Source organism: Oncorhynchus mykiss, chromosome 28 (assembly GCF_013265735.2).
Source record: "Oncorhynchus mykiss isolate Arlee chromosome 28, USDA_OmykA_1.1, whole genome shotgun sequence".
Taxonomy (NCBI): domain Eukaryota; kingdom Metazoa; phylum Chordata; class Actinopteri; order Salmoniformes; family Salmonidae; genus Oncorhynchus; species Oncorhynchus mykiss.
Genome location: NC_048592.1, coordinates 555,687 through 583,424, shown reverse-complemented (window position 1 = coordinate 583,424; position 27,738 = coordinate 555,687). Strand labels below are relative to the sequence as shown.

Genomic DNA, 27,738 nt, shown 5'->3' with positions numbered 1-27,738 from the left:
CGTCGGGTCTGTTCAGCCATGCAGTCTGTGGCTGCTGAAACCCCTCTTCTCTTACTCCTCTCTCACTGGCTGAGGATACTGGCTTTATCCAAGCTGCATTTAATTGAAGGGTGCCAGGTTGTAACCACCTAGCAAGCAGGGCTAATTAGCTCAGAAAGCTGTACTGGAGCAGGAGACTCACACAGCTACACCGCTGTCTAACGGACTGACTGGACGATAGAAACACACAGAACTAGATCTCCGGTGGAGGAAAGAGAGAGGGTGAGAGAGGGAGAGGAGACATTTACAGGGGACTGTGTGAGAGAATGAGAGAGAAGAGAGAGAGTTAGAAACAGCAGCAAGACTCAGAGTGTGAGAGGTGGAGCAATAGGAGGAGGGGAGGGGAAGGGAGGAAACGGGAAATGCAAAGCCAAGTGAGGGAGAGCGACGGGAAGCCTGCAGCAACAAATAAGACTGAGGAACGAAACAGGAGAGGTAAAGAGAGAGAAGGAGAGAGAGAAGGGATAGGGGGAGGGAGGGAGGTGGAAAAGAGGGGCCACGAGCAGGAGAGAGGGCTGCAGGGTGAAGGAGTGAGAGAAAAGTTAGAAAAGTGAGAGAGGGGGTCAGGGGAAAGAAAGAAAAGAGCATGGAGAAAAACAAGTATAGAAGAGAAGGGGAAACAAGAGGCAGGAAGAAAGGGGGAGGGAAGTCTTAGGTAAGAAAAAAAGAGCAGAGCTGAAAAAAAGTTTTGTTTTGCGGTGGAGTCAGTCATAGATGAGGAAAACAGCTTGAGTGAATGGCTAGTTTGGAGTTGGAGAGCAGCGTGGAGGAGGAGGGGAGGAGGAGGGGAGGAGAAGGAAACCAGTTGTTGTTTAAGGCGTTTTCCACAGCAGCCTCTACTCTAGACGGACTGTTTTCATTCTGACATGTACTCAGACAGCACACGGATGGGACACTATAGATTCATTCATCAAAACACAGACGACTACTGCTACTGCCTTCACTGTGTCCAATACGGACCCACGCTGTACCAGGGAGGACCAGGGGGGTACAGACCACCACCCACACACCCAGACCACCCAGAGTTGGACCTCAGAGGAGACATCAGCCTTCCTCCTTTCCCTGTGGAGCCAGAGGATATAGAACCTGGACTAGAGAAGTGTGAGAGAGGAGGTGAAGGAAGAGGAGATGGTGGAGGGGGAGAAGGTGGAGAAGGAGAAGGTGAAGGAAGTGGTGCTGAAGCTGGAGCTGGATGGGGTGTAAGTGGTCACTGTGCCCCACAGAGGAGGCCAGTGTTCACCGGGCCGGGTCAGCATGGTCAACCTCAGCCAGGCCAGTTTAGCCCCAGCCACCCCTGGAACTACAACCCTGCCCAGTGGACCTGCCCAGTGGAGTCTGGCCTGGGTCTGTTCTACTCCCCTATGAAAGAACAGTGTGGCTATGTGGGACAGGGTGGAGGTGGCACTGCTGGGACAGGGATCGGGACAGACCCATTCAACAGCAATAGAAACGCGTCAGCCTCATCACTCCCCCTGGACCCGGCAAACACACAGTTCAGGGGTCAGCGGACCAAACACAGACAGGCTAGCTACAGCTACGGTCCTGAGAAACCGATCTGGGATCAGTCAAAATACAGACTAGAAAGACAGGCTAGCTATAGTCCACAGGAGCAACACAGACAGGCTAGTCTCGGTTTAGAAAAGCAGGTCTGGGGTCAGTCGAACCACAGGCTAGAAAGACAGAATAACTTCAGTCCACAAGAAATATACAGCCAGGTTAGCTACATTTACAGTCCAGAAGACAAGCTGACACAACGACAGCTAGTCAGCTACAGTCCAGAACAAAAGGTCTGGGGTCAGTTGAAACACAGGCAGACTAGCTACAGCTACAGTCCAGAAGACAAGCTGACACAACGACAGCTAGTCAGCTACGGTCCAGAACAAAAGGTCTGGGGTCAGTTGAAACACAGACAGACTAGCTACAGCTACAGTCCAGAGGAACAGGTCTGGGGATATGCTGGAGATGAACATGATCATTTGGACAGGTGTGTACCGCTTGAACAAAGAGAATTACACCCTCACATGCCAAATGGACATAGTGGTGGTGGTGGTCCCAGCCCCAGGCATGTGTACTCTCAGGGCGTGGGAGATAGAACTAACTACCAGGAGAGGACTACTAGATTAATGGCTGGGGGAGCTGTAGGTGGGGCAGGAGTGGACAGCTGTAATGGACAACATGTCCCTGCTGGCTCGGGCTCTGTTCAGAAGACTTTCTTTTCCACTGAAGTCCCCCAGAAACAGTTGGTCAGCCAGCCCAGGCAGAGGAGTCATTGTGGGCCTGGCCTTGGCCATAGAACCCCAAGTCATGGAGCTACTGGACCAGTGCATGGAGCCACTATAGGCAGGGAAGAGAGATTCAACCAAAGGGCCAAACAGCCAGCAAGCCAGGGAGTCAACCAGAACCAGGGAGGAGACCCAGACGTAGACCCCCAGAGACAGAGGGTGAAGCATAAGGATGGTCAGGGTTCAGTCCGGAAAAGCCAGTGTTCGGTCTGGGAGAACCAGTGTCATGTCCGGGAAAACAAGGGTTCTGTCCGGCAGAAGGAGGGCTTGGTTCGGGAGCAGATCAGACAGGTGGTGTCAGACCTGGAGGGGGTCCTGGCAGGTCTCAAACAGGTCCACGTGGAGATGAAGGAGGTAAGAACCCTTTGCTGTAGACAGCCTGGTTAATCCAGAAAAAATGAAATTGAAAGCATCCCAGTGTTGTCTAATTTTTCATACCTTAGCTTGTCCATTGAGCTTTTGTCAATACTGTATGTTTAACCTAGCAGTTAGTCTGGTCCCAGATCTGTGTGGGGCCAAACATGGGAACTTTTGCTTAGACCATGGTTTAAACCATTGGTGAGAAATGGCTTGCTGCTAGCTTTTCTCATCCGATGCTAAGGGCGGCCAGCTGATTAGATAATTATATCCGTTAACAAATTCCATCTCAGCCAATTAAAACGACTCCAGTAATCCACTAGGTGAAGTCTAGCATCCTCCTGGCTTCACTACTTATGAAACTGATGCAGTAAAAGACACAAAATCTGATTGTGCTTTCCTGTCAATTCTGTTACACATGCTATTGATTGACTGGCCTAGCCTTTATAGACATTCAGATCAACAATAGAGCTATCATCATTGTCATGGATGTGTTATTAGCTGGGTTAGCATATATCAGCACCATTTTTCTTCAATGTTGATATAGGCAAGCCTAGCCCACTATAGGCAAACACGTAGTAAATTAATAATATGAATTGAGCTTCTTGGAGTCACTCAGACCAAAATACAGGCTATAGTATAGGCCTAATATAGAAATATGAATCACTACAATGAATATAGGTGAAGATACATAAACGTATACACTTAATTGTACAAGGATTTACATGCATTTTGATAATCGGTTACTTCGTCACATTTGCACTATTTTTACTTGAGTACACATGGTAAATTACTATTGGGTAAATGACTGCTATTTGACCACACCACAAGACTTTTACAATGTCTGAATATAAACTTACATGTTATAAAATCCTCCTACTTTTTTTCAGTCAAAGTACATGGATGTTTGTTAAATGGATGAGCAAAAACTTTGGTCATATACCGTATCAGTCAAAAGTTTGGAGGGGTTTTCTTTATTTTTACTATTTTCCACATTGTAGAATAATAGTGAAGATATCACAACTATGAAATAACACATATGGAATCACGTAATAAACACTAAAGTGTTAAGAAAATCTAAATGTATTTTATATGTTAGATTCTTCAAAGTACCCACCCTTTGGCTAGATGACAGCTTTGCACACTCTTGGCATTCTCCTAACCAGCTTCATGAGGTACTCACCTGGAATGCATTTCAATTCACAGGTGTGCCTTGTTAAAAGTTCATTTGTGTCATTTCTTTCCTTGTTAATGCATTTGAGCATATCAGTTGTATTGTGACAATGTAGGGGTGGTATACAGAAAATAGCCCTATTTGGGGAAAGATCAAGTCCATATTATGGCAAGAACAGCTCAAATAAGCAAAGAGAAACAACAGTCCGTCATTACTTTAAGACATGAAGGTCAGTCAATATGGAAAATGTCAAGAACTTTTAACTTTTCTTCAAGTGCAGTCGCAAAAACCATCAAGTGCTATGACTAAACTGGCTCTCATGAGGACCGCCACAGGAAAGGAAGACCCAGAGTTACCTCTGCTGCAGAGGAAAAGTTCATTAGCGTTACCAGCCTCAGAAATTGCAGCCCAAATATATGCTTCACAGACTTCAAGTAACAGACACATCTCAACAGCAACTCTTCAGAGGAGACTTAGTGAATCATGCGATCAAATTGCTGCAAAGAAACCACTACTAAAGGACACCAATCAGAAGAAGAGACTTTCTTGGGCCAAGAAACTTGAGCAATGGACATTAGACCGGTGGAAATCTGCACTTTGGTATGATGAGTTAAAATTTGAGATTTTTGGTTCCAAATACTGTCTTTGTGAGACGCAGAGTAGGTGAACAGATGATCTCCGCACGTGTGGTTCCCACCGTGAAGCATGGAGGGAGGAGGGATGTTTGTGTGGGGGTGTTTTGCTGGTGAAGCTGTCTGTGAATTATTTAGAATTGAAGGCCACTTAACTGCCATGGCTACCACAGCATTCTGCAGTGATACGCCATCCAATCTGGTTTGCACTTAGTGGGACTATAATTTGTTTTTCAACAGGACAATGACCCAACACACCTCCAGGCTGTGTAAGGGCTATTTAACCAAGAAGGAGAGTGATGGAGTGCTGCATCAGATAACCTTGCCTCCACAATCACCCAACCTCAACCCAATTGAGATGGTTTGGGATGAGTTGGACCGCAGAGTGAAGGAAAAGCAGCCAACAAATGCTCAGCATATGTGGGAACTCCTTCAAGACTGTTGGAAAAGCATTCCTCATGAAGCTGGTTGAGAGAATGCCAAAATTGTGCAAAGTGGTCATCAATGCAAAGGGTTTCTACTTTGATGAATCTAAAATATATTTTGATTTGTTAACACATTTTTGGTTACAACATGATTCCATATGTGTTATTTCATAGTGTTGATGTCTTCACTTTTATTCTACAATGTAGAAAATAGTAAAAATAAAAACCCTTGGATGTGTAGGTGTGTCCAAACGTTTGACTAGTACTGTATTCAAAAGCCGTTTTGAATCTTGTATGTCAGGAGCCTAGTCAAGGAAGTATATTGTCACACTCCACTTAGACCATGGGTAACAAATTAAACCAAGCAGTTAGCCACATGGGCAGATTGTTAAATCAACAATCTGCCTCTGGTGGCTAAATTGGATGGTTGCTTTATCATTTAAGGTCTCTGATAGGTTGTTTCGTTATTTTGTTGCAATATATAATTATCTGATCAGCTGGCCATCCTCAGGATCGTGTTGAAATTATTAAGGCTTATCATTTTGAGTTCCGTCCATCTCATTTTCCATTGACTGTACTTACCAAGCCCTTGAAGTGTTCCAAAAACACATGTGATCTCACACTGAGTATACATTAAGAACAACTGCTCTTTCCATGACATAAACTGACCAGGTGAATCCATGTGAAAGCTATGATCCCTTATTGATGTTACTTGTTAAATCCACTTAAATTAGTGTAAATGAATGGGATGAGACAGCTTAAAGAAGGATTTTTAAGCCTTGTGACAATTGAGACATGAATTGTGTGTGTCTGCCATTCAGAGGGCGATTGGGCAAGACAAAAGATTTAAGTGCCTTTGGAATTGTAGTAGGTGTCAGGCGCACCGGTTTGTGTCAGGAACTGTAATACTGCTGGGTTTTTCATGCTCAATAGTTTCCAATGTTTATCAAGAATGGTCCACCACCCAAAGGATATTAACTCATTATTAGGAAGGTGTTACTAATGTTTGGTATATTCAGTGTATGTGAAATGAATGTGATCACTTGTGAAGTGTTCCAAAAACATGTTATTTTCACATGATTCCACATGTGAAATCATGTGATTCATCTGTAAGTGAGGACCCAGCAATCATTTTGATGGATATGTTATCATTAATGTGTTTATTATGAATTGTAATAAATTCATGTTATGAGTAAAATAGACATAGGGAGAGGAGTTGACTGAAATGTACTCAGAGATCAGAGGACGAGGCTATGTAACCTTAAGTCTATGTATACATTTCAGCAGGGTCTATGCTTACATTGACATCTGAGACAAAGCAGACACAGATCAATGGATATCCTCTCTTTCTGTTTATGTAATGGTACATGACATTTAAATTACATTTGCATTCAGCTTTGCAGAAAAAAGTACATTGCAGGCAAGTATGGAACAAGATAGCATTGCTTGTGTTTCACATCATTTCTTGTAGTTGCATTGATTTAAAGCTATTTACATGAACCTTTTGGCTAAAACCTGCTGCTGAAATTGGCAGAGACACAAGCAACACTTTAAAGAGCCTGCCTTGAGACAGGTTCTGAATTATGGTTTGCTTTTATGGTGTCCATGTGCAATAGGGCTGTAATATACTGTACGCTGTAAAACACAATCTACATCTCATAACTCTTAGCTCTTAAGCGGCAATCAACTGACATGTCATATCATAATGTAGTATAATGTAGTGTTAATTAATGTAGTATAATGTATTAATATACAGTATTTTAGTAATGTAGTATATTGACTATGTATTGTCATTTAGGTGGTTGAACAGATTGATCTGCTGACAGCTAACATTGACCTGGAAGAGGGATCATGTAACAGTTCCCCTCATGGTGGTGACGCCATCCCCAACCCCAGAGACTGCAGAGTCCTGATGTATAATCAGAAGACTAGTACTGGAGAGCAGATGTATACCCACAAGATCAGGACTGTTGACCTGAAGACTAATGGAGACCAGGGATTACTGTACAGAGACCCTGACCATACTGTCACCATACAAACTACCACTCCGTCCCATGTCCTCACCGCATCAGTCATCAAAACCAACCGGGTTGGCGTCACAGCCCTGAGCCCCCTGAGCCCGAGCCCTTCCAAAGACTCCAAACAGGAAAGACGCGGGCTCAACAAAGACCCTCCTATACCTGGCCCTTCCAGAGACATAAACCATGTGACCCAGACCCCTGGGCTAGAACAGATTCCCTCCCTACCCCTACTATTACCGACCCACACCCCTATCCCCACAGCCATGGTTGGATACAGTGTCCCATCTCGTAGGAGCCAGAAACCACCACTGTACCCCCACCCCAACGGACGGATGGAGAGGCTTAATAAGGGTCTGGCTCCACCACCCTACCCGGCCCAGTCAGCCCTGCCGGTCCTGCCCCACCTGGCCCAGCCACCCTACCCTACCCACCCTAACCACCCTGCCCTGCCTCCCAGTGCCCTGAAGACACCCCCATACCTGGAGAAAAGCAGACCGAGCTCCAGCATGGTGTGAGGGGACAGCCTCACTTCCGTGGGGGCCGGGAACATATATGACAAGGACAGACCTACACTGAGAGGTAGTCTGAGAGGGACTGACCAGGGACATGGTAAGTGTGTTTGTGTGTGTGTCTGCTTATGTTGTCAGTTGGGTGCTGGTGATGGGGGAAAAACTCTATAAAGTTATATATTGGGATATTATTTTTTATTTCTTAGTATTTTTTTTTACCCCTTTTTCTCCCCAATTTCATGGTATCCAATTGATAGTTACAGTCTTGTCCCATCGCTGCAACTCCTGCACGGACTCGGGAGGCTCCTGTACGGACTCGGTCGAGAGTCGCGCATCCTCCGAAACACAATCCAGCGAAGCCACACTGCTTCTTGACAATGTGCTAGCAGCACAGCTAGCACTGCGATGCAGTGCCTTAAACCTCTGCGCCATTTGGGAGGCCTCTGGGATATTATTTTTGATTATTGATCGTATTGTTTTGACTATATCACAATATAATTTTAGATTGCTGTACCTGCACTAAAACTCCAGGATTTTTTCTTCATAGCTTGTTCTCCATCTTCTTTTTAATAAAGTAGCCAATTCGTTTTCAGCACTTTTTTATTTCCATGAATGATCAAAACTTGTTTTATCATGGCTCTCTCTTCTCCCTCTGCAGAAGACATAGGTGAGCAATAAAATCACAGTATTGAATTGAAATGCATATAGAATCGTGAGAATTGCAATAGATATCATATCGGCACCTAAGTATTGTGAGAATATCATATCGTGAGATCCCTAGCAATTCCAGCCTTAATGGGTTTCTTTGTGAGATCCCTGGCAATTCCCAGCCTTAATGGGTTCCTTCCTAATGGTTCTGACTCATGACTTCAAAGAAATAGAGAGCAGGCAGCTTGTGGTTTACACAACCTGGCTGCTGATGTACAGATGTAGGATCTTAATTTGATCACTTTCCTGCAATGCAGGAAATGTAAAACTAGTAGTTTTGTTGAGATCTAAAAAGGCTTCTGTAGTTTGTAATTCCCACTTGGAAATGTCCAACTTAATTTTCCCTTACCAAAAATGTATCAACCCCTACAAATATGTAAATGTATTATAATCCACAACACATAACTGGCTCAAATTAAGATCCTTCATCGATCCGATATACAGTATGTACGTGATGCATGTACTTCATGATGGTGGTATAACAATTTGATTATACAAAATAATATTTGAGCAGCTATATTTGTGAAAATGCAAGATGATTGCTTGTATGTGTGTGTGTGTATGTGTATCTGTGTGTCTGCTAATGTTGATGTCACATGAGTTCCCACTTCTCGTTATATCTTAGTCATCATGACTTCAGAGAAGTGGAGAGTAGGCTGGAGTTCAATCATTTCTTGTAACGAGACACTGACATCTGAGATTGATAGTGGAAACGAATGTCACTAAGTATTTATAGTATAACAGTCATGAGTCAATATATATCTGAGCATTGCGGGACTACAAAATAACTCCCTGACACATTTATCTTACTATCATTCACAGATATAATATTTATAAAGATTGTGTCACACATGAAAGATCTAATTGACCACCATCAAACATCACAAATTAAGAATTCCAGAACACGTGTCTAAATGGCTGCAGAGATTTACACCACCACGTATAAATATTTGAGTAGATAAGGTCCCAAAAAATACAATATTGTTCGATTTGGTAAAGAAGCGTGAAAATTGGCACACTTTTATAATTTTTAACACTTAACAACACCTGATATAATGCCATTCATCAAAGCCCTGGGTCGGTATATAACGCCCCCTGTAGGCCAATTGTGAAAATGTTCGACACAATCCATTATGTACAAATGCACCTAATATTATTTGAATTATGCAAGATTTAAAACCCAGCAGTCTTTAAAAATGATTTTCAGGATCAAAAGGTTTTCAATAGTTGGAATATAATATTGGAATGGAATATAACCAAAACTATTAAATGACATTGGAATATAACATTTCATACAATAACTTAACTAATTAACTCAGTGTAACATTGATGTGGCAACTTTCTTATGCTCTGCTATTGCACAATTCTAAATTGTACATAGGTCCCAAATAAAGCTATCCCCAGTAAAATTGGAGCACCCCTCATGAGCCCACCAATCCAGTCCCCACCTGTGACTGAAAACAGGGGGAGAGATGCCAATTGAAAAGCTCTCTTAAAAACATAGCTAGCTATCTACCTACATAACATAAAATGCTGTGTAAAATAGCTAAAAGGTTATAAAGTAACATCAACTGTGAAGCTATCAGTCACTAGTGTAAACATTTACAACTGCAATTAAGTTATGTTATCTTTTGAATTACCTCAGACGATCTGATAGTAAGGTTGCTAGCTAGCACTCCTAGCAGCTTAGGCTAACTAGCTAGCTGGCTAGCATTTTCTGCTAGTGAAGTTGCTAGCTAGCAAGCTAGCATAAACTAGCAATAACTGGGCCAGTCATTTTCTAAAAGACAGGTAGAAACACATTCGTAACATTTTGGGGGTGTATATCATGGCTCCCCCCTCTCTCACTCTCCCCACCACAAATGTTATGACTTTACGACAGGTCATAAATACCTGGTAGAAACTGCCATGCAGTATTGAGGGAGAGAGTCTACCACAGGGCTGCCCAACAATTATTATCAGTTAAACATAGTGGCAGGTAATTTTTTACCCTTTCGACAACACAAGGGTTAAATGTGAAGACTTATTTTATCAAATCAATCCTCTATGTGTAATTATTATTACGTGATTAAACTAATCATGTAAACTTTAATTAACTAGGAAGTCTCTATTTCCCGAATTGACTCTTCAGATATTTTCATATCTTATCAAAACAGTCACTTATTAATGAATTATTATTATTACCTCATCAGTTCTTATTAGTGAACAGTGCAAACCCTTGGACATCTGCACAAACCCTAGTTTCCATAATGAATCAGCAATATACATGTTGACCTAATGATTTATTTACTAGCTAACTAAATAATCACACAGTATTACATAACAAACAAACAGTAGATATTTGGGTTCTACATGATACAAAGAAAAAGTCCCCGCGGACGAAGCCGATATGGCAGCTTGGTAGACGAAGGAAAAGGGTGGGGACTGAGAGAGCGAGACAGAGAAAACGGATTCACTACACCAAGTGGATAATTATAATCATTGAAATGCTAATCCTTTGCACATGAACGGCCGCTTATTCGAGAATAATTTAAATGTATATATTTACACCATGTCGTTGTTGTCTCTCCGTAGAAAACAGTCGCTTGTCCTGTAGAGTTCATCAGAGTCTCTGGTAAACTTTCCCAGAAGACACAATGTCTTTCGTAGTTGTAGGTGGTTAGAATGGGTACTTCAGAGTACATTTCGGAAATGTTCTTATAGAATCGATGCTTCGGCGGTTGTCGGTATTCTCGTTCTAGACTTACGTAATTTCTAGCTGCAGACCAGTAATTGTATGTCTAAGATTTGCTCTTATTCTGTAGTGATCGATAGTCTCCGAGTTGAACCATTTCCAGACGAGTAGCCAAAACTACAGCTGTATGGTCTCCGATGGCCTATAAAATTGTAGCCGTTCCAACGTGGGGACTCTGTCCCGGCATTCTCTGACTTAAAACCTCTTAGAGCCCACCCCTACTTTTTTCAACTTCTGCCTGAAAACATACCCAAATCTAACTGCCTGTAGCTCAGGCACAGAACCAAGGATATGCATATTCTTGGTACCATTTGAAAGAAAACACTCTGAAGTTTGTGTAAATGTGAATTGAATGTAACACAATAGATCTGGTTTAGATAATACAATGAAAAAAACATACGTTTTTTATTTTTATTGTTGTATCATCATCTTTAAAATGAACAAGATAAAACAAACATTCAGATAGGATGATGCGGACAATTTTAGTGAAAAACATAAGAGGGCAACAGTACTTGTGCAAAGTTTCAGAATGATAACTTCCAAAATGAGTGTGCTACATGACATTTATCATGAAGTCACCCCGGTGTCCCACACAAGTAGCCCAAATGTACCCAAGTGGCCAAATTGGTGAAGTTATACATTTTGAATGGAATAACTATATACAAAATACCAAAATGTTATTCTAACACCCCCCCCCCAAAAAAAATGGAGAAAAAAAAAATGAAAAAAATAGATACATTTAAAAAATAACAATTTCAATATTTGGAAGACCCTCAGTCCTCTACACAATATTGTGCTGCTGATGCCAGGAGCCATAGCAGTCTCTTTCTGCTGTAAAGCAGAGGGTCACCAAGCATGTAGTGCAGGTGATGGGGGACCTCATTCTGCAAAGAACACAGCGACGCCTCCATGCTGTGCCCTTTTGGCCCTGAGGCACATCCATGCCTGCATAAATAAATTTGGGCAGATGAACACCACTTGTGGCAGGACCTGGATGAACCAGCTTCAGTGGGGGATGGACACCTTGGCACTGGGGGCTCCCATTCGGAGTCAGTGTCACTGTGAAAAAAAAATTTCAGTAAGAATAGTTTCACATATGAGCCCTGTATCAACAGGTATAATAAACAGATATATATAGAGTACAGTGAACATAAGGTTGAATATATTATTATAGACCTGCTAGATCTACTGTCTCATTTATATTATGACATTTCAGCTAGATCTACTGTCTCTATTATAATACAACAGACCAGCTGTATCTACTGTCTCCATTTCACTTTGGCCATTGTTGTGGGCCTGCCCTCCCCTCAACAGCCTCAAATAGGCTATTTCATTTAACAAATAATATTTAATATTATTAATTTCAAATGATGGCATTAGCATGAGAAGAACTTACCAGTCCAACACGATGTTCTCTCCATTCAAACAATATTCCTCCATTTGGGAATGAATCATCTGGGATGCAGAGAGTGGAATGGCAATTTTCTGTGCCACGATGCCACCGAAAGCCTTTCACACTTTCTCAAGAATGCAACAATTTGATAACCGTGAGTCAAGACCTGCAAGACGTGTGAGAGACAAACTGGCAGCCATAAGAGGTCTGGGAGAAGTGGGTGGAGTGTCTGTCATGCCTCTACAACCTTGGGCCTGAAGAAACAGGAGCAGCAACTGGTTCCATTCAAAGGTACATTTTTATTTTCATATCTGTAATGTAAGTGATTTTCACTGTTCATTTTATTATGTATTGCTGTAATATAATTGATTTATGTGATTGTTTTCTGTGACACTGATAGTAATCTATTTTGTCAAAAAGTCGCTGTCCTTTCCGACAGTATATGCCCAGCAAGCCAGCAAAGTATGGCATCAAGATATGGGTGACCTGTGATGCACAATCCAGCTACGCTTGGAAGATGCAAGTCTACACAGGGAGGCCATTCAGAGGAGGCCCAGAGAAGAACCAGGGGATGCGCGTCGTGCTTGATGTGACAGATGGACCGAGGGGGCAAAATGTCACGTGTGACAATTTCTTCACCTCTTATGAACTCAGCCAGCAGCTCCGGAAGAGGAAGATCACAAGGTTGGCACAGTTAGAAAAAACAAGCCTGAGCTCCCCCCTGCACTCCTCACAACAAGGGGGAGAGATGCCTTCTCATCAAAGTTTGCCTTCACCTCCTCCACCACTCTAGTTTCTTACCTCCCAAAGAGGAACAAGAATGTGGTCCTCCTGAGCACACTGCACAAAACGGCTGAGATCAATGATCGTGAGGGCAGCCATCATCCTGGACTACAACCACAACCAAGGAGGAGTGGACAACCGGGACAAGGCGATTGGAATTTACAGCTTCAGGAGGATGACTGCCCGCTGGCCCCTGGTTATCTTCCATAACATAATTGAAGTGTCCTCATACAATGCCTTCGTGATATGGAACAAGATCAACCCTACCTGGATGCCTGATAAGCGGAACAAGAGGAGAGTGTTCATGGAGCAGCTGGGAAAGGCACTTATAACCCCACACATTCAAAGAAGGGAGTGTCTCCCCCCACAGCAGCCTCTGCAGCGCTTGTGAAAGCTGTTCAGGGGACTGAATCCTGTCCTGATCCACCTGAGGCTGCAGCTGGGACAGGCTAGAGGAGGAGTTGCCAATTCTGCCCCTAAAGAATGACTGTAAAACAAATACTATGTGCTGCACATGTTAGAAATACATATGCAAAGTCCATGCACACACACTTGCATACTGTCCTACATGTGCTAATTAGAGTTGACCTATGCAGTACCTTTAGCAATAATAATAATAATTGTAAACCTCTACTTTAGTAAAGAAAACAAATATGACAGGTGTGTTGTAATAAAAACGAGGAGTGTCCACTGACTAAATGCAGTCTTTCTGCATTGTGAAGAGGGAAAACCCAGATATTCACCAAGTTTGTGATGAATGACAGGACATTTCTTCATGCAAAATCGATTTGTGGTTTAAAATTCATTTAAGCGCTTTATTTTAGGGGTTGAGCGAAGGCGGGTCATTTTTTACCCTTCGGACAAGGGGAGTTTACAGAATGTTAAGACTACACAATGATAGTCACAGACACGACACACTCATCCAACATTTTACTAATTTTACATTTTACTAATTTACAAGTGGATTATTTATCATTCCTACTTGTATATTTAAAAACAAATTATAGATCTTACTTCATTGGAATATATCGATAACTTTTTCAAAATGTAAAAAAATTTGATAAACTTATCACAAAATTATTTTGTTGAAATATCTCCAAAAGCTATGATGACACAGAGGACATTTTTTGTTGAGCAAAAGCAGTGGCAGCCAGGGAAAGTGATCTTAATATGAATTACAGTGGTGCGAGCAGTTACCCCAGGGGGCTAGTTACCCCCTAGTACCCTAAATTTATTGATGTTTGGGTCAACGCTTCCCCTGTGTTGGGTCTACATGGCCCCAAAATAGCTTGAAAGTGTTGTATTGGTTTGGGGAACACATTCCATAAACCAACACCATAAGGCCTTTTTATGTAATTTTTTACTTATGATCGCAACTGATTTAAAAAACATAAAAAATTGTAGTAAGATTTTTATATTTTCACTGTCAGGTGTGCTCCCTCTCCGGCCTCTAGGTTACCAGGCTGCTCGTTATGGCGCACACTTGTCACCATCGTTACGCGAATCAGCGCATATTGACACTCACCTGGACTTCATATAACTGCCCTATATATGTCACTCCCTTTGGTCCCTTCCCAAGGCGTCATTGTTTCAGTTCTTGGGTCATGTCTATGCGTTGTTTGTGTTACGTGTTTGTTTCATTTATTTATAAAAAAACTCACTCCCTGAATTTGCTTCTCGACTCTCATTCACTTTCAAAGTTGTGTATTAAATACAAAGTCACCTTTTACACTTTTACACCCATGGAGCTGGTTGGCCATTTTGTAAAACTGTTATCCTAGAGTGTAATTGGTTAAATATGTACACTGTAGCTGGATATATTTATTTGAACATATACTGGCTTTTTGTAAAAGTTTTGTGATCTTAACATAAAGGGACATCAGATTTCATGTCACATTTCTTAAAAGTGCCATGGTATATATAATATATAAGCAGTATGAAACTTTGTATTTAACACACCACTTTAAAAGTGAAAATATCAACATTATACTGAGTTTTCTGATGGTTTTTCATAATTGTTGCGATCATGAAGGAAAAAACAAAGGCCATATGCTGTTGGTTGATTGAATGTGTTCCCCAAACCAATACAAACATTTAAAGCTATTGTTGGGGCCATGTAGACTCAACATGTCAATACAGGTAAATGTATATGTATAAATGTATATTCACAAATGGTGCTACAAGCCAACCTGAGGCTTGGCTAAAATGGCACAATATGAGTTTTTTTCAGCATGAAAAGTTATGTGTCAGTTTTCACGCTTCTATACCACATTGAACAATTTTCTAGCTTATCAACTGGAACCAAAAATAAAATAATGAGAGAGAAAGAGAGAGTGAGCGTTCCCTTTTGTGAAGATACTGTACTTCCCTCTTGTGCAGAATGTGTGTAACTGCAATCTATTTTTTTCTGGCCTGTACCTTGTGTCTGTGAGTTGGGCAAGCACAATCTGGTTTTAATCATAAAGCCTTTGGACAGATATCAGAGCAGAATGAGGCAAACCAAAAGCTAGCTTGTTATATTTGAGATGGTCACATAAACATGAGCAGTTCTAGACTTGTTCAACATGGCGAGAGTCAAAGACGGTGTGGATATAAAGAACAGCTTCCAGGGAGAAAAGGCCTGTGACTTCTGGTTAAAGCTTTGAAAATAGGCTTTGAAATAATGGAGAAGTAGATCGACTTTTTTTGTAGAAATTGTTTCTTGTAAATCGCTTGTAAGTACACAACTATGGTTATTTTCTACGCAATACATTTTGCAGTGTTAAACTTACACTTACAGTAAAGAGTGCATTCACCATCTCAGGCAACATATGGTGCTAGTCTACAGTATTCTGATTATAGTGTTAATATTGAGTGTTAACGTAAAACTCTGCAATGTAAAAAATTAACACTGCAGTACACTTGCCAGTGTTACTGAAATGTAACACTATGGGGTAAGTAACACTCACAATGTTATTTATATTCAACACTAGTGTTGATCTAAAGTTAACTGCTATTAGTGTTAAACAAAACACTGTTGCAGCAAGTCATTTTGGATGTTGTTTTAACAATGTATGGTGTAAATCCTAAATTGCATATTTCATATGGTGCCTTTTCTTTTTGAGTGAATTGTGAAGTTACCACCCATGACTAAATTGTTAGTAAGAGGGACATGGTTGTTTAATTCATTATTTTTAAAGTCCTGTGGCTTTCACCAAATAAGTATCTAGGTGAAGGTTTTCTTTAAAATGTTACTTTATGACAATTCATTTGTTGTCCTTAATTAAGCCATTTTGCCACAACTTTGGAAGTATGTTTGGGGTCATTGTCCATTTGGAAGACCCATTTGAGACCAAGTATTAACTTCCTGACTGATGTCTTGAGATGCTGCTTCAATATATCCACATAATTTTAGTTCCTCATGATGCCATCTATTTTGTGAAGTGCACCAGTCCCTCCTGCAGCAAAGCACCCCTACAACATGATGCTGCCACCCATGTGCTTCACGGTTGGGATGGTGTTCTTCAGATTGCAAGCCTCCCCATTTTTCCTCCAAACATAACGATGGTCATTATGGCCAAACAGTTCTATTTTTGTTTCAACAGACCAGAGGACATTTCTCCCAAAAGTACAATCTTTGCCCCCATGTGCAGTTGCCAACCGTAGTCTGGCTTTTTTGTGGCCGTTTTTTTGGAGCAGTGGCTTCGTCCTTGCTGAGTGGCCTTTCAGGTTATATCGATATAGGACTCATTTTACTATAGATATTTTCTTTTTTATCTATTATCGCTCCTCTTCTCTGCTGTCCTCAAAAGCACATTGTTACGGTGCGTGAATGAGGACCCAAAAGCGAATTAACGTAAACAGAACTTCTTTAATAACAAAACATAGGTAGGCTCAGATGGACCGGCAGATTCCGACAGGACAGGACAAGGTTGCAGCAAACATGACGATAGTCTGGTTCAGGCATGAAAAACACAAACAAGAATCCGACAAAGACAGGAACAAAAACAGAGAGAGATATAGAGGACTAATCAGAGGGAAAAAGGGAACAGGTGGGAAAAGGGGTGACGAGGTAGTTAGGAGGAGACAAGGAACAGCTGGGGGAAAGAGGGGGAGAAAAGGTAACCTAATAACGACCAGCAGAGGGAGACAGGGTGAAGGGAGAGGACAGAAACAAGACACAACATGACAATACATGACAGTACCCCCCCACTCACCGAGCGCCTCCTGGCGCACTCGAGGAGGAAACCTGGCGGCAACGGAGGAAATCATCGATCAGCGCACGGTCCAGCACGTCCCGAGAGGGAACCCAACTCCTCTCCTCAGGACCGTACCCCTCCCAATCTACTAGGTACTGATGACCACGGCCCCGAGGACGCATGTCCAAAATCCTACGGACCCTGTAGATGGGTGCGCCCTCGACAAGGATGGGGGGGGGGGGGGAAGACGAGCGGGGGCGCGAAGAACGGGCTTGACACAGGAGACATGGAAGACCGGGTGGACGCGACGAAGATATCGCGGAAGAAGAAGTCGCACTGCGACAGGATTAATGATCCGAGAAATACGGAACGGACCAATGAACCGCGGGGTCAACTTGCGAGAAGCGGTCTTAAGGGGAAGGTTCTGAGTGGAGAGCCAAACTCTCTGACCGCGACAATATCTAGGACTCTTAGTTCTACGCTTATTAGCAGCTCTCACAGTCTGCGCCCTATAACGGCAAAGTGCAGACCTGACCCTCTTCCAGGTGCGCTCGCAACGTTGGACAAAAGCCTGAGCGGAGGGGACGCTGGACTCGGCGAACTGAGATGAGAACAGCGGAGGCTGGTACCCGAGGCTACTCTGAAAAGGAGATAGCCCGGTCGCAGACGAAGGAAGCGAGTTGTGGGCGTATTCTGCCCAGGGGAGCTGTTCTGACCAAGACGCAGGGTTGCGAAAAGAAAGACTGCGTAAGATGCGACCAATAGTCTGATTGGCCCGTTCTGCTTGACCGTTAGACTGGGGGTGAAAGCCGGAAGAGAGACTGACGGAAGCCCCAATCAAACGGCAAAACTCCCTCCAAAATTGAGACGTGAATTGCGGACCTCTGTCCGAAACGACGTCTGACGGAAGGCCATGAATTCTGAAAACATTCTCGATGATGATTTGTGCCGTCTCTTTAGCAGAAGGAAGCTTAGCAAGGGGAATAAAATGAGCCGCCTTAGAGAACCTGTCGACAACCGTAAGAATAACAGTCTTCCCCGCTGACGAAGGCAGTCCGGTGACAAAATCTAAGGCGATGTGAGACCACGGTCGAGAGGGAATGGGAAGCGGCCTGAGACGGCCGGCAGGAGGGGAGTTACCGGACTTAGTCTGCGCGCAGACCGAACAAGCAGCCACGAAGCGACGCGTGTCATGCTCCCGGGTGGGCCACCAAAAACGCTGGCGAATGGAAGCAAGCGTACCCCGAACGCCAGGATGGCCGGCTAACTTGGCAGAGTGAGCCCACTGAAGAACGGCCAGACGAGTAGGAACGGGAACGAAAAGAAGGTTCCTAGGACAAGCGCGCGGCGACGGAGTTTGAGTGAGTGCTTGCTTTACCTGCCTCTCAATTCCCCAGACAGTCAACCCGACAACACGCCCCTCAGGGAGAATCCCCTCGGGGTCAGTGGAGGCTACTGAAGAACTGAAGAGACGAGATAAAGCATCAGGCTTGGTGTTCTTAGAGCCCGGACGATAAGAAATCACGAACTCGAAACGAGCGAAAAACAGCGCCCAGCGCGCCTGACGCGCATTAAGTCGTTTGGCAGAACGGATGTACTCAAGGTTCCTATGGTCAGTCCAAACGACAAAAGGAACGGTCGCCCCCTCCAACCACTGTCGCCATTCGCCTAGGGCTAAGCGGATGGCGAGCAGTTCGCGGTTTCCCACATCATAGTTACGTTCCGACGGCGACAGGCGATGAGAAAAATACGCGCAAGGGTGGACCTTGTCGTCAGAGAGGGAGCGCTGAGAAAGAATGGCTCCCACGCCCACCTCTGACGCGTCAACCTCGACAACGAACTGTCTAGTGACGTCAGGTGTAACAAGGATAGGTGCGGATGTAAAACGATTCTTGAGGAGATCAAAAGCTCCCTGGGCGGAAACGGACCACTTAAAGCACGTCTTGACAGAAGTAAGGGCTGTGAGAGGAGCTGCCACCTGACCGAAATTACGGATGAAACGACGATAGAAGTTCGCGAAGCCGAGAAAGCGCTGCAGCTCGACGCGTGACTTAGGGACGGGCCAATCAATGACAGCTTGAACCTTAGCGGGATCCATCTTAATGCCTTCAGCGGAAATAACAGAACCGAGAAATGTGACGGAGGAGGCATGAAAAGAGCACTTCTCAGCCTTCACAAAAAGACAATTCTCTAAAAGGCGCTGGAGGACACGTCGAACGTGCTGAACATGAATCTGGAGTGACGGTGAAAAAATCAGGATATCGTCAAGGTAAACGAAAACAAAGATGTTCAGCATGTCTCTCAGGACATCATTGACTAATGCCTGAAAGACAGCTGGAGCGTTAGCGAGGCCGAAAGGAAGAACCCGGTATTCAAAGTGCCCTAACGGAGTGTTAAACGCCGTCTTCCACTCGTCCCCCTCCTTGATGCGCACGAGATGGTAAGCGTTACGAAGGTCCAACTTAGTGAAAAACCTGGCTCCCTGCAGGATCTCGAAGGCTGAAGACATAAGAGGAAGCGGATAACGATTCTTCACTGTTATGTCATTCAGCCCTCGATAATCTATGCAGGGGCGCAGGGACCCGTCCTTCTTCTTAACAAAAAAAAACCCCCGCTCCGGCGGGAGAGGAGGAGGGGACTATGGTACCGGCGGCAAGAGCTACAGACAAATAATCTTCGAGAGCCTTACGTTCGGGAGCCGACAGAGAGTATAGTCTACCCCGGGGGGGAGTGGTTCCCGGAAGGAGATCAATACTACAATCATACGACCGGTGTGGGGGAAGAGAGGTGGCCCTGGACCGACTGAACACCGTGCGCAGATCGTGATATTCCTCCGGCACCCCTGTCAAATCACCAGGCTCCTCCTGTGAAGAAGAGACAGAGGAAACAGGAGGGATAGCAGACATTAAACATTTCACATGACAAGAGACGTTCCAGGAGAGGATAGAATTACTAGACCAATTAATGGAAGGATTATGACAAACTAGCCAGGGATGGCCCAAAACAACAGGTGTAAAAGGTGAACGAAAAATTAAAAAAGAAATGGTTTCGCTATGATTACCAGAAACAGTGAGGGTTAAAGGTAGCGTCTCACGCTGAATCCTGGGGAGAGGACTACCATCCAGGGCGAACAAGGCCGTGGACTCCCTTAACTGTCTGAGAGGAATGTCATGTTCCCGAGCCCAGGTCTCGTCCATAAAACAGCCCTCCGCCCCAGAGTCTATTAAGGCACTGCAGGAAGCTGACGAACCGGTCCAGCGTAGATGGACCGACAAGGTATTGCAGGATCTTGAAGGAGAGACAGGAGTAGTAGCGCTCACCAGTAGCCCTCCGCTTACTGATGAGCTCTGGCTTTTACTGGACATGAAGTGACAAAATGACCAGCAGAACCGCAATAGAGACAGAGGCGGTTGGTGATTCTCCGTTCCCTCTCCTTAGTCGAGATGCGGATACCTCCCAGCTGCATAGGCTCAGCACCCGAGCCGGCAGAGGAAGATGGTAGTGATGCGGAGAGGGGGGCAACGGAGAACGTGAGCTCCTTTCCACGAGCTCGGTGACGAAGATCAACCCGTCGCTCAATGCGAATAGCGAGTTCAATCAAGGAATCCACGCTGGAAGGAACCTCCCGGGAGAGAATCTCATCCTTTACCTCTGCGCGGAGACCCTCCAGAAAACGAGCGAGCAAAGCCGGCTCGTTCCAGCCACTGGAGGCAGCAAGAGTGCGAAACTCAATAGAGTAGTCTGTTATGGATCGATTACCTTGACATAGGGAAGACAGGGCCCTGGAAGCCTCCTCCCCAAAAACAGATCGATCAAAAACCCGTATCATCTCCTCCTTAAAGTCCTGATACTGGTTAGTACACGCAGCCCTTGCCTCCCAGATTGCCGTGCCCCACTCACGAGCCCGTCCAGTAAGGAGAGATATGACGTAGGCGACACGAGCAGTGCTCCTGGAGTAAGTGTTGGGCTGGAGAGAAAACACAATATCACACTGGGTGAGGAACGAGCGGCATTCAGTGGGCTCCCCAGAGTAACACGGCGGGTTATTGATTCTGGGCTCCGGAGATTCGAAAGCCCTGGAAGTGGCCGGTGGATCGAGGCGGAGATGGTGAACCTGTTCTGTGAGGTTGGAGACTTGGGTGGCCAGGGTCTCAACGGCATGTCGAGCAGCAGACAATTCCTGCTCGTGTCTGCCTAGCATCGCTCCCTGGATCTCAACGGCTGAGTGGAGAGGATCCGAAGTCGCTGGGTCCATTCTTGGTCGGATTCTTCTGTTACGGTGCGTGAATGAGGACCCAAAAGCGAATTAACGTAAACAGAACTTCTTTAATAACAAAACATAGGTAGGCTCAGATGGACCGGCAGATTCCGACAGGACAGGACAAGGTTGCAGCAAACATGACGATAGTCTGGTTCAGGCATGAAAAACACAAACAAGAATCCGACAAAGACAGGAACAAAAACAGAGAGAGATATAGAGGACTAATCAGAGGGAAAAAGGGAACAGGTGGGAAAAGGGGTGACGAGGTAGTTAGGAGGAGACAAGGAACAGCTGGGGGAAAGAGGGGGAGAAAAGGTAACCTAATAACGACCAGCAGAGGGAGACAGGGTGAAGGGAGAGGACAGAAACAAGACACAACATGACAATACATGACACACATATTGTATTTGTATGATTAGCCTTGGATGAAAGAAATAACAGGCAGAGATTTAATTGGACTCATATTGGATTTATACATTGCAGGCATGACCTTTTATCTTATATTCCTACTCCTCCATCTACAGTAGCAAGGCTGAACAACAAGGACACATACTTAACCTATGAGTTCATCCTCCTTGACACTATCTAGGTTTCCATCACTACTTAATTAAAGACTATACAATACAGAAATGCCTTTATGGAAGGAGAAATACATTCTTAAAAGTCTAAGGCGTTGGGAGGGGAAGTTCCAAGCTGACATACAGTGCCTTGCAAAAGTATTCGGCCCCCTTGAACTTTGCGACCTTTTGCCACATTTCAGGCTTCAAACATAAAGATATAAAACTATATTTTTTTGTGAAGAATCAACAACCAGTGGGACACAATCATGAAGTGGAACGACATTTATTGGATATTTCAAACTTTTTTAACAAATCAAAAACTGAAAAATTGGGCGTGCAAAGTTATTCAGCCCCCTTAAGTTAATACTTTGTAGCACCACCTTTTGCTGCAATTACAGCTGTAAGTCGCTTGGGGTATGTCTCTATCAGTTTTGCACATCGAGAGACTGACATTTTTTCCCATTCCTCCTTGCAAAACAGCTCGAGCTCAGTGAGGTTGGATGGAGAGCATTTGTGAACAGCAGTTTTCAGTTCTTTCCACAGATTCTCGATTGGATTCAGGTCTGGACTTTGACTTGGCCATTCTAACACCTGGATATGTTTATTTTTGAACCATTCCATTGTAGATTTTGCATTATGTTTTGGATCATTGTCTTGTTGGAAGACAAATCTCCGTCCCAGTCTCAGGTCTTTTGCAGACTCCATCAGGTTTTCTTCCAGAATGGTCCTGTATTTGGCTCCATCCATCTTCCCATCAATTTTAACCATCTTCCCTGTCCCTGCTGAAGAAAGGCAGGCCCAAACCATGATGCTGCCACCACCATGTTTGACAGTGGAGATGGTGTGTTCAGGGTGATGAGCTGTGTTGCTTTTACGCCAAACATAACGTTTTGCATTGTTGCCAAAAAGTTCAATTTTGGTTTCATCTGACCAGAGCACCTTCTTCCACATGTTTGGTGTGTCTCCCAGGTGGCTTGTGGCAAACTTTAAACGACACTTTTTATGGATATCTTTAAGAAATGGCTTTCTTCTTGCCACTCTTCCATAAAGGCCAGATTTGTGCAATATACGACTGATTGTTGTCCTATGGACAGAGTCTCCCACCTCAGCTGTAGATCTCTGCAGTTCATCCAGAGTGATCATGGGCCTCTTGGCTGCGTCTCTGATCAGTCTTCTCCTTGTATGAGCTGAAAGTTTAGAGGGACGGCCAGGTCTTGGTAGATTTGCAGTGGTCTGATACTCCTTCCATTTCAACATTATCGCTTGCACAGTGCTCCTTGGGATGTTTAAAGCTTGGGAAATCTTTTTGTGTCCAACTCCGGCTTTAAACTTCTTCACAACAGTATCTCGGACCTGCCTGGTGTGTTTCTTGTTCTTCATGATGCTCTCTGCGCTTTTAACGGACACTGTATTAGTGTGTAGGCTAAACCTTTCGGATGCTACAGACATTTTCATGAGAAGACCGATTTTTGGAATCTCCTAGTCTGACAAACAGAGCTGTAAACTGCCACTTTCCACCACAGATGCAGAAGGGCGACATAGGTGGATGCTGTGGATTGAGTAGCAGCCCATGCAAAAACATGACAGCTCTAGCTTAAACTGACGGATTTTGATGTTAATTTTTTTATTATGTTACATAGATTTGTGCACTCGTGTGTCAATAGACTCTAGGGGGTTAAATGTATATCAATTTATTGGCTTCACTGGGGAACAGGGTCAATTCAATTCAGCAGGTAAGCTGAAATTGTAAGAATTTAAATGGAATTGACCTCAACCCTTCTGGGCAGATGCTCTTGATACAGAATGTAAAGCCACAATTGGTAATTTGTTATGTTTTTAACCAAAACAGTGCCTTCAGAAAGTATTAACACCCCTTGACTTTTTCCACATTTTATTGTTACAGCCTGAATTTAAAATTGATTAAATGTCAATTTTTTTGTCACTGGCCTACACACAATACCCCATAATGTCAAAGTGGAATTATGTTTAATAATTTTTACTAATTCATAAATAATGAAAGGCTGAAATGTCTTGAGTCATTAAGTATCCTTTCTTATGGCAAGCCTTAATAAGTTCAGGGAGTAACAGTTTGCTTAACAAGTCACATAATAAGTTGCATGAACTCTGTGTGCATTAATAGTGTTTAACATGATTTTTTGAATGACTACCTCATCTCTGTACCCCCACACATACAATTGTCCCTTAGTCGAGCAGTGAATTTCAAACACAGATTCAACCATAAAGACCAGGAAGGTTTTCCAATCCCTCACAATGAAGGGCCTACCTATTGGTTGATGGGTAAAAAAAGAAAAAGCAGTTATATCCGTTTGAGCATGGTGAAGTGATTAATTACACTTTGAATAGTGTAACAATACACCCATTCACCACAAAGATTAATTTTACAGCGTTTAATGGCTGTGATAGGAGAAACCTTGTTGTTTCTCCACAATAAATCAAATCAAATCAAATGTATTTATATAGCCCTTTGACATCAGCTGATATCTCAAAGTGCTGTACAGAACCCCAGCCTAAAACCCAAAAGAGCAAGCAATGCAGGTGTAGAAGCACGGTGGCTAGGAAAAACTCCCTAGAAAGGCCAAAGCCTAGGAAGAAACCTAGAGAGGAACCAGGCTATGAGGGGTGGCCAGTCCTCTTCTGGCTGTGCCGGGTGGAGATTTTAACCGAACATGGCCAAGATGTTCAAATGTTCATAAATGACAAGCATGGTCAAATAATAATAATCACAGTAGTTGTCGAGGGTGCAGCAAGTCAGCACCTCAGGAGTAAATGTCAGTTGGCTTTTCATAGCCGATCATTAAGAGTATCTCTACCACTCCTGCTGCCTATAGAGATTTGAAAACAGCAGGCCTGGGACAGGTAGCACGTCCGGTGAACAGGTCAGGATTCCATAGCCGCAGGCAGAACAGTTGAAACTGGAGCAGCAGCACGGCCAGGTGGACTGGGGACAGCAAGGAGTCATCATGCCAGGTAGTCCTGAGGCTACCTAGGTCCCAGGTCCTCCGAGAGAGAGAAAGAAAGAGAGAAAGAGAGAATTAGACAGAGCATACTTAAATTAATTTGGGACACCGGATAAGACAGGAGAAGTACTCCAGATATAACAAACTGACCCTAGCCCCCAGACACATAAACTGCTGCAGCATAAATACCGGAGGCTAAGACAGGAGGGGTCAGGAGACACTGTGGCCCCATCCGATGATACTCCCGGACAGGGCCAAACAGGAAGGATATAACCCCACCCACTTTGCCGAAGCACAGCCCCCACACCACTAGAGGGATATCTTCAACCACCAACTTACCATCCTGAGACAAGGCCAAGTATAGCCCACAAAGATCTCCGCCACGGCACAAACCAAGGGGGGGCTATACTAACCTAGATGGCAGAGTGAAAAGAAGGAAGCCTGTCCAGAATATTCCAAAACATGCATTCTGTTTGCAATAAGGCACTAAAGTAAAACTGCAAGAATGTAGAACTGAAATTAACTTTATGTACTGAATACAAAGCATTATGTTTTGGGAAAATCCAACACAGCACATCACTGAGTACCATTCTACATATTTTCAAGCATTGTGGTGGTTGCATCATGTTATGGGTATGCTTGTCATCGGCAAGGACTAGGGGGTTGTCTAGGATAAAAATAAACTTAATAAATTTAAGCACAGGCAAAATTCTAGAGCAAAACCTGGTTTAGGCACTGTATATCATTAATTTAAATTACCATTGACCATTAGTTGTATTGTAGATTGCAATTTTAAGTGCTGTGTTGTTGTCTTCCTCAGGAGCCCTGACGTGGTGAAGAGATTACTTCAGTCAGTGGTGGACACAGAGACAGAGTTTGGCCTGAAGATGGGGTTATTTCCAAGGGTGAACGCTCTAGACAGACAGGAGGGGAAGGGGATTCCACATTACAGAATGAGATGCACGGACCCGAGACACAGTATGCAGCAAGCACTTCAACCTAACATATATAACTTAAAGCAGCAAAAAGACACATTTCTGATACAAGTTGGACAATAAAGTATTATATTCATAACTCAACCCTACTTGAATTATACAACGAAGGTTATCAACCAAAGAATCTGTAGAAAAATGAGAATCGATGTTGGAAGTTATATGATTATAGTATCTATATTCATGTTTATAAATATTTATTTTAAAATGTTCTGAGATATTAGAAAATTGTACTGTCTGAAACATCCAAATAGAAATACTTCCGATTGACAACTGAATGTCTTACATTTGTTACAATTGTGTATGGATTAAAAGACAACAATGACCTAATAATGGACATTGATTTTGATTTGAAATTATTTATGTTCTGGTTTGGCACCAATGGAAGACAGTAGTCTGTCTCAGTATGTTTCTTCTCCACTTGACTCTCTGAATTTCATGGCACTAGGGTCTAAACTGCCTTTGCCTACATCCCAAATTACACCCTATTCCCTATATAGTGCACTACTTTTGATCATAGCCCAATGATGGGAGTCATTTGGAACGCAACCTGTATGTCTCTTGCTGTCTTTATGCCATGGCACAGACTGCTGTGTGTTGGAGCCGTCTGCACGTAGGCCTGCTAACCTCTCTGTCTCTCTGTTTATTTAAGTCTTGTCTGAGAGCTTCACCAATTCTCTCCCAGATACTCTGCCCCTACTTTTAGGTTTCTACAGTACATACGGTCAAGCTCTGTGTCTCAATATCAGACCTAGGTTCAAATGCTACTTGCAATCTTTCAAATACTTCTTTAGATATTTCCTCTAGCCTGGCTAAAGTTCCAGATGGACGGGTTTTACAGTTTTGAAACTATTCTATTGGGCCCAGTAAGCCACGCAAGCTCAATCAAGCACAGATAAAGTGTTTGAAATAATTTCAAATAGTATTTGAATCCAAGTCTGCTCAGTGTCCAGCTCTCTCTGTGGTTTACAAACCCTGTTTCCTCCTGTCACTCCAGTCTCCTCCACCCTCACCACAGCTCTCTTTCTCCTCTGTTGACGTCAAGCCCTGTTGACCGATGACGAATGTACTGAGTGTGTACCACTACAAACTGTTAGTCACACCCGCAGAAACGCCACACGGCACAGTAGTTACGTGTCTCTGGCCGTGTCTCAGACGCTGTGTCCAAAATGGCACCCTATTTATTCCATATGTAGTGCACTACTTTTGACCAGGGATGCAGGCTCAGACTGTCCTGGAAAGAGTAATTGTGTGGTGATGGGGCGAGAGGGGAGAGGTTGTGAGTAGACCCTAAGCCACTGAGGATTAGGGAGAGCCACAAGGTCAAAGACGCACACACATCTGTTCTAAGGTTCCCTTAGCAGAGGTAGCCTACTTTTAGTCACTTGCGGGAAAACCTTTTGGATGTTCAAATTAGTTCGAAACTAATGTGCACTGTTCAACCACATTCTATATGGTTTCCTTATCATTCAAGCACTTATGCAAAAAAATAATTACAATGTAGAAATCTTCCAAATGATGAGAAACCACCTCTCATCCTATTCAATAGCTAAGCATGTTTGGTCATTAAGTTGCTCTCATACTTCAAAATTGTGTGACTTTTCTAGTTCTCCTATTCTTTTGCATTGTTTTACACAAATACATATTTTGATTTGTAAAGACAGGCCATGGAGGCCCAGGTCAGAATAAAACATTTAAATCTCTTCTTCAAA

At 43.6% G+C, this 27,738-nt stretch overlaps 1 protein-coding gene across 2 annotated transcripts; it reads left to right on the top strand.

The window, feature by feature from the left end:
- Positions 1-27,738, top strand: LOC110508306. Of its 2 annotated transcripts, none has more exons than XM_021588720.2 (3): positions 1-2,675; positions 6,708-7,539; positions 25,855-27,738. In XM_021588720.2, the coding sequence occupies exons 1-2, from the start codon at positions 906-908 to the stop codon at positions 7,443-7,445; spliced, it is 2,508 nt and encodes an 835-aa protein (XP_021444395.2). In that variant the 5' UTR covers positions 1-905; the 3' UTR covers positions 7,446-7,539; positions 25,855-27,738. The 2 variants fall into 2 exon arrangements, with proteins under 2 accessions (XP_021444395.2, XP_021444396.2); XM_021588721.2 differs by lacking the exon at positions 25,855-27,738 and adding an exon at positions 7,697-8,031.

Bases quoted from the DNA above. Each gene is read 5' to 3' on its own strand.
- LOC110508306 (XM_021588720.2), top strand. From the start codon at position 906: ATGTACTCAGACAGCACACGGATGGGACACTATAGATTCATTCATCAA. The intron at 2,676-6,707 runs GTAAGAACCCTT...ATTGTCATTTAG, and splicing joins TCCACGTGGAGATGAAGGAG to GTGGTTGAACAGATTGATCT.